Source organism: Mus caroli, chromosome 15, assembly GCF_900094665.2.
Source record: "Mus caroli chromosome 15, CAROLI_EIJ_v1.1, whole genome shotgun sequence".
In the NCBI taxonomy this organism is placed as follows: domain Eukaryota; kingdom Metazoa; phylum Chordata; class Mammalia; order Rodentia; family Muridae; genus Mus; species Mus caroli.
Window position 1 is genome coordinate 6808552 of NC_034584.1, and position 13198 is coordinate 6821749.

General features: G+C 42.2%; 1 protein-coding gene across 2 annotated transcripts in view; it reads left to right on the top strand.

Annotated features, from left to right (window-relative positions):
* The window catches only part of Agxt2 (alanine--glyoxylate aminotransferase 2), a 47340-nt gene extending 37665 nt beyond the window's left edge, over positions 1-9675 (top strand). For both annotated transcript variants that reach the window (XM_021183604.2, XM_021183603.2), the window contains exons 12-14: positions 2030-2179; positions 3439-3537; positions 8960-9675. In XM_021183604.2, coding sequence (XP_021039263.1) covers positions 2030-2179; positions 3439-3537; positions 8960-9067 — 357 coding nt within the window. In that variant the 3' untranslated portion in view covers positions 9068-9675. The remainder of the gene's footprint in view (positions 1-2029; positions 2180-3438; positions 3538-8959) is intronic.
* The last annotated feature ends 3523 nt before the right edge of the window (positions 9676-13198 follow it).

The following is a 13198-nucleotide window of genomic DNA, read 5'->3' on the forward strand; positions in this document are numbered from 1 at the left end:
ATGTAAATGTATCACATTTTCTTTATCCATTCATCTCTTGAGGAGCATCTAGGCTGTTTCCAATTTCTGGCTGTTGTGAATAGAGCAACAGTGAACATGGTTGAGCAAGTGTTTCTGTGATAGAATGAATCATCCTTTGGGAATATGTCTAAGAGTGATATGGCTAGATCTTGGCTTGCAAACACCACTTACAACTTAGCAATCGCAGTTTGATCCAGAAGAATCAAGGCCAATCAGCCCAAGTCCATCAAAGCAGCAAGACCCTGCTGGGCTATCATCATAAGTTTTTTGGGTGTATTTTTCTCTACGAAGTCACAATAATCAAAGAAGGTGAGACAAACCAAAGCCAGAGCATCATCAGCGAAGACTGGTGTCAGCAAAGCCCAATAAGGACCAGCAAAGAATAGCAAGGCGAACCAATAGCAAATCCCTTCTTCTTTTCCAAGCACTTCTGCCTCTATCCACAAACTCTCTAAGTGTACAGCCAGCCAACTTTGCAATCTGCTCTAACTGAAGAGAATTGTCAGCTTCCCCCCCCCAAAAAAAAAAAACTTTTAAAAACTAGGACACATGAAAACTATGAAGCAAAACCAGAAATCCCCCTCAGAGAACAAGTTAGGAGACCACATGAATATAGAGAAAAACACACCAAAAACTATTTCTAGACAGGTCCACATCCCCCTTTTCACTATTAACCCTTCCTTTCCACTACCTCTGGGGGGGGGGGTTGGGATCTAGAAGGGAGGTTAAAGCATTAAAAAGCACTTATTACCATAGGTTTTAAAAAATTCTAAGCCTATGTAGTTTCTCAACCTGCTTCTCCAGCCAGAGTCCAACTTTTCTTTCTTTCTTTCTTTCTTTCTTCCTTTCTTTCTTTCTTTCTTTCTTTCTTTCTTTCTTTTTTTTGTGCATTCTTTATTGACACTTGATTGTATAGATGCAAGGGAACATAATGGGTAGACTCTGGCACATCTGTTATGTTGTTCCTAGGGACTGGCAATTCTTTTAAAGGACAGAGACTACTGGAGCCCTTAATGTGCAAGAGGCCAATCAGAGGTTGAGAGTCCTGAAGAACAAATAGGGCCTCATAGTCAGGTGGTCTACAAGATGGCCTTGGAAGTTTTCTGTCAGATTTTCAGTGTTAGGTCATCCAAACAAATTCAGATGAGAAGGGGGGTTGGGGTGAACCAACTAGTCTTTAAAACATCACACAATTATTCTTAGCTAAGTACAGATGAAACTTGTATGTGTCTTTGATTCTTGAAAAATCAAAGATTCCTATAGCTGGTTGAGATGGTTCTCCAGGTAAAAGACATCTGCTGTGAAGCCTGTGCATCTCAGTTGGACCCCTAGTATCTGCACTGTGTAGAGAGAACTGACTCCCAAAGCTACCTTCTGCCCTCTGCATATGTCCCACACATGTACACAGAAACAAACAAACAAAACAAAACAAAACAAAAACAAAGTTTGCATTTTTCTTTAAGATAAAAAAAAAACAACAATCACTGTGAGTGGGAGATGGTGAAAATCTTTTTAATATCTCAGGTTTCCTAGCTGTGGATACACCTGTGGCTTGGCTAAGGGGTACAGAGCCCCTACACTGGAGTGTTTGGACTGTGCAAACCTACATGTGGCCTAGGGAAGTCACTGTCTCCCACAGGAAAGGTGCCTGTGGGACTCCTCCCACAGTTCATTTGCTATTGTCTTCACAGTTCACCAACACTCAGCAAAACCTGGAAAAATGAACTTCCACATTATGGAATATATATTCCTGACAGTTCTTAAAGTCTTGCTTGCTCTCTACAGGTGAGCAGGTTCGGGGAAGTCCCCTTTACCAAGATGGTTTCATTCCTTACAGTAGATTTTTATTTTGTCCATGGTATGTCCACACCAGACCATCTTCTAAGTCCTGTTTATCAACTGAAATTACGGTAAAGAAGACCATGGTATATATTTTATCTTTCTGGGCTTCTCTGTCAAACCTCCAACTTTTGCCTTGTAAGATTATGTAAGGGCTGTCTCTCCACAGGTGATCGAAGAAGAAAATCTCCAGAGAAACAGTCAAGAAGTTGGCACCTACATGCTGCTGAAGTTTGCTAAGCTTCGGGATGAATTTGACATCGTTGGGGACGTCCGAGGCAAAGGCCTTATGGTGGGGATAGAGATGGTTCAAGACAAGGTAATGATCTGCTGTTGGTTGGGTGGCTGCCTGGGTCCAGTAGCAAGTAATGGAGAAAGCTAACAGGGTCTAGCACTTACAACTTATTTAAACTATGAATATCTGTCAGTTACTATACATAATACACTACTTAGGTCCACAGAAAAGGTAGAAAGCCCTGAGGGGAAGCAAGCCACGTGTACTGAGAAGCGCTCTCCTGAGCAGGATTGAGGTTAAGTCATCTACATCACGGAAACCAGACCTCGTGGAGATGTTTGCTCTCTGTGAGGGGTAAAGGGGGACACAAGGGGCAGCAAAAGCACCTAAGACCACTAAAGAAGATTGGCAAGGTTCCCAACAGCTACCTAGGGACCATTTAAAAAATACACATCCTAAGCCTTTTCCAAATATTCAAATTTGTCCGACTGTGGTAGGCCCATATTTTTGTGTGTAAAAGGCCCCCAGGGAATGCGTGCTTACAGTATACTCAGAATTGAAATGAATAAACTAGAGGGAAATATTTGTGTTCATAAACTGGGAGTGGAGCTTTCATCCACAGAAAGGATGTAAGCTCCAACCCAACATCATCAACATTGGAATAGCATGTCTGTGCCCTGCGCAAAGGATCAACCTCAGGCCCTAGAATCTGACATGGCCTCTTAGCTCCCGGCCCTTGCTGTTCCTGACCCTGAAGGGGCGGAGCCTTGGAGGAAGAGCAAATTCAACAAACATGGAAGATGTTTGGCTCCACACCAGCTCCGTGGCCATGCTGTAGCCCTGGAAACGCTTAGCTGCATGTGCCCTTACACAACTTCTGAGCCACTTGCTAGACTTTGGAATGGACTCTAGAGTTAGGCAGAGCATTGCATAGTTGAGCAGATTTCAACACAAACAAAGCAGATCTCTAACTAGCTATTAAAAATCAGCCCCACCCCCACCTTCATGCCCACCTCCACCCCTGCCTACAGTAGCCATTAGCAGAGCCAAGGTTCACTTACCCCGACTTGCATGGAATGCATGGATGTAATTTCACTTTGTCTTTGGGGATTTTTAGATGACGTAGAATAAAGCAAATGTTTTCCATGCTCACCCCCACCCCGACCCCTCAAAACCCTCTGGTTCAGCAATTAACAATTTTGTTTCATGAGGGGGACATTGATTGCTTGAGTTTTGTTGTGGTTTTCCTCGGGTCTCCTGCCTTGTTAAATAATTTTTCTAACTATTCAAACACAAAATAGAAGACATTCTTTTTTCTTTTCTTTTTTTAAATGTATTCACAGATAAGCCGGCAGCCTCTTCCTAAAACAGAAGTCAATCAAATCCATGAGGACTGCAAAGACATGGGGCTCCTAGTGGGTAGAGGTGGTAATTTTTCTCAGGTAAGAGAATGGCCGCCTGTGAGCTAGAGTCCCCTGATAGGGCACCTGGTTATGCTTCCTCCGCATTATGATAATGCTCGCATGTAGAAAAAAGAAAGAGACAAAAGATAGCTTGTAGCCACTAGAGGGGGATGTGGTAAAGTGATTCCATTATCCATGGTCTTGTAGGCAAAAGAGAGGCATAGAAAGGCCACAGGAACCAATTCACAGCATGGGTGATAATAGAACCATGACACTCACATAACGTATACATATTACATACATATGTATTATACTGAGTATTAATTACTTCTAACCCCTGAGAAAACAATGACAGTCATTCTTCACTCAGTCCTGAAGTCTGACTTTGTGAACCTGGTGTTTTCGTGGTCATTAGAGCATACAGCAATCTAAGATCCATGGCTGCCCTGTATGATCCCAGAAAGCGAGATCAAGGACCAGCCTCAAACATAGTCCCTGATGCAGAATTCAAGATCAGCCCTTCAGTGCCCTTCACCCTCCCCTGGAATAATCCAAAACAGAGCTCACCCTACCGCTTTCTGGAAGTTATGCTCACTCTATCAGGAGCCTGGTCTGACCCTATGCTACAATAAGATGCTGATGCTATTATTGCTGCTGCTGTTGTTGCTTCTGCTGCTGCTGCTGCTGCTGCTGATGCTACACAATACAATCTGCCTCTAAATCTCATGTCATTCACCAGGGTGGGCTCAGGTATGGAAATGACTTCTGCTCCCTGAAAATATTCTGTTTTCTTCCTCTTTTTTTTTTTTAAAGATTTATTTATTTATTACATGTAAGTACACTGTAGCTGTCTTCAGACACTCCAGAAGAGGGCGCCAGATCTCGTTACGGATGGTTGTGAGCCACCATGTGGTTGCTGGGATTAGAACTCTGGACCTTCGGAAGAGCAGTCGGGTGCTCTTACCCACTGAGCCATCTCACCAGCCCCTGTTTTCTTCCTCTTAATTTTTTCCACTTCAAAACCTTTTCTTTTATGAAACATGGTCATTGCACATATTTAGGGAGTGCGCTGTGATGTTTTGATGTGTGTACATTAGGATGTTCAAGAGATGATGCTGATTTGTCTCCTCATGTACTACCATGTGGTTTGTAATGAAAACACATTCCACATTTCTTCTGGACTTTTAAAATATGTAGTGCATTGCTGCTATGTTTAGTCACTCCAGTGTCGAATAGAACACCAGGCTCCTTTATAAAATGCGACTTAATAGTTCTACCTCATTTAAAAACTCCTTGTCTTCCCATGGTCCTGCTCCCTTCCTGTCTGACGCAGTGGATACTGAAAGATTCACTTCCTGACTTTGTTTTTTATTGGATATTTTGTTTATTTTAATTTCAAGTGTTATCACCTTTCCTGGTTTCCCTCCCTCCCAGAAACCCCCTATCACATTCTCCCTCCCCCTGCTTCTAGGAGGGTACTATGCCACCCACCCACTCCCACCTCCCCATCCTGGGGCATCTATTGAGCCTTCATAGGCCCAAGAACCTCTCCTATTGATGCATGACAAGTCCATCCTCTGCTGCCTATGCAGCTGGAGCCATGTGTACTCCTTGGTTGATGGCTTAGCCCCTAGGAACTCTTGGGGGTCTGGTTGGTTAATATTGTTGTTCTTCCTATGGGGTTGCAAACCCCTCAGGTCCTTCAGTCCCTTCTCTAAATCCTCTATTAGGGACCCTACGCTCAGTCCAATGTTTGGCTGCTAACATCTGCCTCTGTATTTGTAAGGCTCTGGCAGGGCCTCTCAGGAGACAGTCATATCAGGCTCCTTTCAGCATATACTTCTTGGTATCCACAATAGTGTCTGGGTTTGGTAACTGTATATGGGTTGAATCCCCAGGTGGGACAGTCTCTGAGCAGCCTTTCCTTCAGTCTCTGCTTTATCTCCATATTTGTTCCTGTGAGTATTTTGTTCTTCTTCTAAGAAGGACCAAAATATCCACTTTGGTCTTCCTTCTTCTTGAGCTTCATGTGGTCTGTGAGTTATGGCCTGGTTATTTGGAGCTTTGGGCTAGAATCCACTTATCGGTGAGTGCATACCATGTGTTTTCTTTTGCGATTGGGTTACCCCACTCAGTATAATATTTTCTAGTTCTATCCATTTGCCTAAGAACTTCATGAATTCATTGTTTTTAACAGCTGAGTAGCACTCCACTGTGTAAATGTATCACATTTTCTGTATCCATTCCTCTGTTGAAGGACATCTGGGTTCTTTCCAGCTCCTAGCTATTATAAATAAGGCTGCTATGTACATAGTGGAACATGTGTCCTTATTACATGTTGGACCATCTTCTGGGTCTATGACCAGGACCAGGAGTGGTATAGCTGGGCTACTTCCTGTCTTATGCTTGTCAGAGGAAACTGAAGCCAATCAAACAAGATCCCTAAGGAAACACTAGAAAGGGTTTCTGTTCATATCAAATAGTGAGGTTTAATTATTAAAATCATCAGTTATAAAGATCTGAAATAATTGTCTACTTGTTTAGATTTTCCTTCAAATTCATATGAAGCAGCCAGCTATGGTATGCCAGCAACCAATGCTATAATGATAACTTGTTTGGATCCCATTCTTCATTGAGCTCATGGGAGAAAGAAACAAAACACAAAACTACAATACAACATGTTAATCTCTTCTGCATATATAAAATGTGATGCTGTGGAAGGGAAGAGAACAGATGCCCAGGTCAGTCATTCTGGCTAGCACAACCTTAATTCACTATACAAATAGCCCAAGCTTGAAGAAAAGCTCAGTAGAGTACACAGAGCTGTCACACATTAGTGTGGCTAGAGCATCAGCTTGAGGTGATGGGTAAGGAAGCTAGATGTCCTATTACCTTGTCAGTTGCTCTTCTTGATATGTTGCAAGCCTTCAACATGCCAAAAAAACTATCATCCTAACTTTATAGATAAATAAAAAAGGTACCTAGACATTAAATACATTGCCCAGGTCATATAACTAGTGAGTGCATTGCTGAGTCTGTTCCTCGTGATAAGACTGGAGTTAGGGAGTCTAGCAGGGACTGGATGCTGTCTGTACTTCAGCAGTGGTTGTAGAGATAGAAGGTCCATTCTGGTGATAATTTGGAAGTGAAATGCATAAGATTTGGGTCTAAACAATGAACAGGAGTCAAGGATGAAACCCTCATGTCTGACTTGGCTTAATGTGGGCATGAATACATTCATCTTTGAACATGCTCCATTTAAGGCATTTTGAGGCACCAGGTTTGGCATTTGAGTACGTGGTTATGTTGGAAAGATTCGGATAAAGATGATAGTTTGGGGTCATCAGCATGCAAATGATAAAAGGAGAAAAAACTGGGGAAGTCTACTGTCCCAGTGAAATGTTCAGTGAGGTGAGGGCAGAAGCTTAAAGAACTTAAGGGAAGTGGGGAAGGCGAAGACATGAAGGGGGTCGATGGTGTACCAAGAATTCAGAGGAGTATGGGATTACAGAAGTAGAAGACAAGATGATTGAGAAAGGGGATGCCCAAATGTGAAGTATAACAGAGATAATTGGGAAGACTGTGACCTGGGAAATTCCCAGTGGATCTCATGCCTTGCAGATAACTTTAGTATAGTGGTAGCAGCATGTTAATACAACAGAAACCATGCCGTAGATGGTCGGGATATGAATAGAGAATGATGGAGTGAAGACCCAAAGCCAGTAAGTATCAGCGAGTCTTATAATTAAGACTGAGTAAGAGCAGAAAGAAAGCATATGTTGTACACCTGTAAGACACTGAGAGTCAACTCGGGTTTTGCTTGGTGTATCTGAATCAGGATTACATAAGACTCAAACATCTTACTGATACTGGCTGACGAAAGTTGAAGGAAGGTCAAAGATTTGAGAGACCATGGGGATGTTTCCTGGAATGAAAGGGATGAGTCAGGGAGGGTCAAGAGCAGAGGTGAAACCCTTTAGAACTGAAGAGTAAAGACATCATTCTCTGAGCCTTTGGGGAAGATGAAAGAATGTATGTGGGAACAAACTAGTTTAAAGAAAGACCGTGGTGGGAAGGTTCAATTTTCTTCAAGGAAATAGGAACCATGGTTGCTTATGAAATAGAATGGGAAGCATAGAAGTTGGTTTAAAAAAAAACTAAGAAGAAAACTCAATATTTAGAAGGAAGCTAAGAGATGATGATAGAAGAAGAGAATATTCTCAGGAACCTGCAGAACTTGAAGGCTGTGAATATTTGGAAGTGCCACTCGGGTCTCCTGTGCGGGTTTTCATATATGCCTCAGCCCCCTGCACAAAGGAACAAGGCAGTTCATTTACTTTAATCAGCACAGAGACTTGGTCACACAAGTGAGGTAACATGAGGCTAGAAATGTGTGCAACTTGATGGGTAAGAGAGGGCAGTTCAGTTAGCTTTGTTCACCAAGCTTTGAGGCAACAGAGGGGAGAGGTGGAAATAGAGTGATGGATCAGAAGATAACAAAGGAATGAGGGGCCTAAAATCCTTTAAAAAATAGTGGGAGCAATGGGAAACAGCAGTTGGCTTTCTCAGGCATTGACCCTAAACAGAATAGTGGGGATGAAGGTGGTCATTAGGAAAGTTGATGTTTTATGATGGCAGAACCTGAGTGTGAGGGAGGTGGTGAAGTAAGATCTAGGGACTGCGGTAGAAAGACAAGCAGGTAAACAGGTGGCAAAAATGATGCAGAGGCTCATCCACAGACAGTAGAAGGAGCTCAGGGAGGCTTAAGGAAGACTTAGGAGAAAGATTGACAGATCCAAAGGGAAACCAACAGAGTCAACTAACCTGGACCATTGGGGAGTCCCAGAGACTGAACTACCAACCAAAGAGCAAGGAGCACAGGCTGGTCATAGGTCCTCTTCACATAGGTAGAAGATGAGCAGCTTGGTCTTCATGTGGGTCCCCCAAACAACTGGTGCAGGGACTGTCTACCTACCTGCCTGCCTGTGGAGCCAGCACCCCTAAATGGACAGCCTTGTCTGGTTTCAGTGGGAGAGGGTATGCCTAGTCCTGCAGCAACTTGATGTGCGGGGTGTGCGTGTTGGTGCGGATGTGGGTGGGGTGGGGTTGGGGTAGGGTGGAGGTTGACACCCAGATGGGGGCTCCCCTTCTAAGGGGAGTGGGGGAAGAACGTATATGAGGGGGTACTCAGAAGAAAGGAAGGGCTGTATTGGCTTGTAAAGTGGATGAATGAATAAATAAATTTATTAAAAAGAAAAGATAAAATTCAAAGCAAGATGATATAAGGATTTGTGTGGAGAAGATGAAAGATCCCAGTAGGGAGAAGGCAGAGCCCACCCTAGTGAGAGAAATGTCAGCAATATGGTGAAAACGCGTTTTGTGATTCCTGGTTTAGCCCATTTCCTGGAAGTCACATTTGATTCTCTGATGATTTGAACTCTGTTTTCCTCTGCCCCCTCAGACTTTCAGAATTGTGCCCCCGATGTGTGTCACGAAGCTGGAAGTAGATTTTGCATTTGAAGTATTTCGAGCTGCCTTAATTCAACACATGGAGAGAAGAGCTAAGTAAGAAAAGCCATGAGCCTAAAGAACGTCTCACCTGTGTACAGAGATGAACTTGAGGAATGTTGAAAAACCACAAGCATTAGACTTAAAAAACTGCAGCCCTCTATAGTAATTGTAAAAGACATGACCGACTAACTATCTACTGACCGTATTTGTCAACGGAGCCCCCATTCTCCTGAGAATTTTCCATCCTTCAGGGGAAGTATCTATCACTGGCTCACAGAATAAGTCTTAGTTTGTGTAGATTAGTCTGGGCTAATGTTATTTCCCATTGTATTAACTGGTTTGAATACACAGTATATGTGTCTCCGATGAGTCGTGAAGGAAACTCTTTCCATGCCACTACCTCTGAAGAAACATTTCTTCAGGCTTCAGCTCAGATGCCTCTTGTCACACTGGAAACTGTGTGGAAAATGGTGGGGTTTCTCTCTTCACACCAGGCATCTGGAAGCCATGAAGATAAAGCCTAGTCACTATGCTACATCTGGAAAGTGGTCGGAAGCTGAGTGGTTGGTAATGTCAGTGAATCACCGACCATGAATCCTGGAACCACCCTATCTCAGGGTTTCTTGATTTATGAAATAATAAATTCATGGTGATGCTTACAACTTTTAATATTTTCCATTATTGCAGCCCAAGGCATTTGGGAAACAATGCAGAAAATATCTTTTTTTTTTTTCTTGTGTGGTCAGCATCATCTCATCTTCATTGAAACCTTTCCTTCTACTATGGCAGATGCATACAAAATTTCCAAAATTCTAGCCATTATTATGTATAATCATAAATATTCTTTGATATAGGTGTTACCTGACCTGTATCTAAGATCTGACAATATTCTTTAATTTGACATACTCACTGAAATGTATTTAACAGTAACCTTCATATAATTACCATAAATAAGAAAATATACTACTTACAAAGAATCCATAAAAAAATAGAGCAAACAAGTCTGGGGACAGTCTGTAAAATGTTTGTCTCACAAATACAGTGACTTGTGACTTCTGCTGGATTGCCCACATATGGTAGTAGACACCTGTGTTCCACCACTGAATAGATTGAAACTGGGGGATTCCTAGGCCTCACTTGCCAGCCAACCTAGCCCAATTACCAAATCCCAGAACAGTGAGAGGACCTGTCCCAAAAAAAAGAAGGTGACTAGCCCTGAGGAATGACATCCCAGGTTGACCTCTGGTCCCCTCACTCAGTTGTACACACCCAGCCAAATTAATAATTTTAAGATCCTGTTCCCAGAAGATAAAGTTTTTCAAATGTGTTTGGCTTAAGAATTCTTTTTAAAAAAAAAAAACATTAGCATATACAAAGCCTATTAAAAATAATACTAGCAAGCTGACCGAGACCTTCTATGGAACAAAAGTCAAAAGCAACTGAAGAGGTAACTTAATCATGTGATTAGATATATATATATATTTATTTAAAACTAAGTCCCAACTTGAAGCCATGTCCTGATTGTCTTATCCTTCTGTGATATCTTTTTTAACACATCCTACAGCTTGCCACCAGATTTGTTTCCATCCGGGATTGACTTAAACATAGCACTCCCTGTGCAAAGCCTCCCACCTTCTCCCCAATGTCCCTCAGACAAATCAAATTCCCTCAGTGTGGGCCGCCATGCTCTCCAGGATCCTAGAAGAGTAACTACCAGCAATGTTCAATTTGGCACCATGGAAAGACCATTGACTTACGAGCAGCCCTTCCATTCTCTACTTGGTTCTTCTGCTTAATTTGCTATAAATGACCTTGAACAAATATTTTAGCCTTTCTAAGCCCCAGTGTCTTGCTAGCTAAATGTATTAACTTGCCATTGTTACCTCTTGTACTTGTCTTAGGAGTGGATTCGGTGATATAAAACTCAGAACACTGATGAACCCTGCAAAAGAGACAATCCTTCCTTCCAATGATGTCTTCCTTCTTTCCTTCATAACTACCATTTCCCCAGGAAGAGTTTCTTTGTTCCCTTTGTTTTCTTGCCTCCCAGCCCAGCCCAGCCACCAGGGTCCCAGTCCCACTCATCATACAGACTGGATGGTGATGGCAGCACATGCCTTTAATGCCAGCACTCAGGAGGCAGAGACTGGTGCATCTCTGTGAGTTAGAGGCCAGCTAGCCTGCTCTATAGAAAGAGTTCCAGGACATCCGGGCCTACATGGAGAATCCCTGTCTGGGGGATGGAGGTGAAGGACCACACAGATGATCTCCTTATGGACAATCCTGTCTCCTTTGCTGCTTGTTTATCCTAAGTAATTTCTCTTTCTTGCATATCCCTCTTAGCTTCTGAAATGTGGTCTTCTGCCTCAGAGAACTTTCTCAGTCTCTTTCCTAGAACGACTTCAACTTGATGATGAAGTCCTGAGTTGTCTCTTCTGTCATGTTGTGTTCTCTGTCTGTAAGCAACATATCCATCTCTGAAACACTGACCTGCTCTAACTACACCAATGACTTTTAAATCCCCAGATTTTCTCTGAGCTCCAACTCCAAGATTACAGTTTTCTGGATACATTTGCTTGGAAGACATGAGAATATTATAAATGTAAATTGCTCTCTTATGTTCAATCTTATTTATTGATTATAAACCCTTTGTCTCAGGTTTATAATTTTGGTGTTTGATTTTTTTTTCTCCAAGTTATACTTTAGATCTTTGTTTGATTAGATTTCATCATACTTTCTCTATTATAACATTTTCAACCTAACCTATTTATATTAAAAATGCCTTAATTTGGGCAATCATATTTGCTAAACAACTTAATCTATCTCTTATCTGGTAGAGCTGGTTATTGTGGGCTAGTGGTCTTTGCTCTTCCTTTGGGAGCTGCAGAGGCCATGTCTTTCATCTTTCAATGTTGTTGGGCATCACTGGTAGTGTCTGAGACAAATCTCTGTGCAGCTAGAGGGATTAGCCGAAAGTTCCAAACCGTTTCCTGTCTATTCTCCATAGGAAAAGCAAAGGCCCTCACTCAAGAGCTTCCTGCTGTTCAAACTCCTGCTACTTGGCTTTCCACACACTTTGCACAAAGCCATCTTGTTGCTACATTTCCATCATTCTTACTGTACTATGCACCTTGACTTGGTATCTGTGTTCATAAGAATATTCTTCCTCTCTTCTTTTTTCAATGGAAAATATGGGGTCAGAGACTTCAGACAAGAAAGTAATGTTTCTTACTGATTCCTCAAAACCTTCCTGTTCCCAACGGTGCTTTTCCAAATGAAAAGAAAATGTATGGCAGCCATTTAGGTATTTAGTGGAATACAAAAATAAAACAACAGAATTCAATTTAAGGCCAAGAACAGTAGTAAAAAACAAAGACTGTTTTTGTTTTGTTTTGTTCTGTTTTTACTCAGGCTGTGGTCCCTAGGGATTGCAGAATAATATACAGTATGCATGATTTTTCTCCCTTCCATTTTCTGGGAAGAGGAGCTGAGGGATCTAATCACTGAAATAAAATTGAGTACATCCTCAATCCTACAGGGCCATGTATATACCTCACATGTATATACCTCACATGTATATACCTCATATGTATATACCTCACATGTATATACCTCACAGTATAATCTGCTCGTCTCCCACGTCCTGACAAAGAGTCATCTTACAGTAGCCTCTGGTTTTCAATTGTTTTGTTTTGTTAGAGCACTTGAAACTAGATAATTTATAAAGAAAGGGGGTTGATTTGGGTTCACAGTACTAGAGGCTGAAAGCACAAGGCCATGTGATGAAGCCCGCTTCAGATCACAGTAGAGCAAAGAGGCAAAGTGGTGTGTACAAAGGAAAAAGAGATGAGGCAAACATGCCTGGGCAGTAATTAACTATTCCAGCCTGGCAAGAAAATGGACTTATAAGGTAAAAGAAGTTATCTCTTTACATGGGTCTCACCCTCATGATCCAACATCTGTCACTGGGCCTCCCAACACTGAAGAGGAAACATGCGAATCCTGACGAAAAGCCAACAATAAAATCCCAAAAGGTAGGGAGATGCTGAGCTCCACCTCTGCACTTTCCAAGGTGCATGGCTCTACCCAACTCCCAGATGACCAGGAGAGACGGTAACTCTTGAAAAGAGATGAAGATGAACACGCATTACAGAGCTGAAAGTAGGAAGGGCATGACTTGGCGCATAGG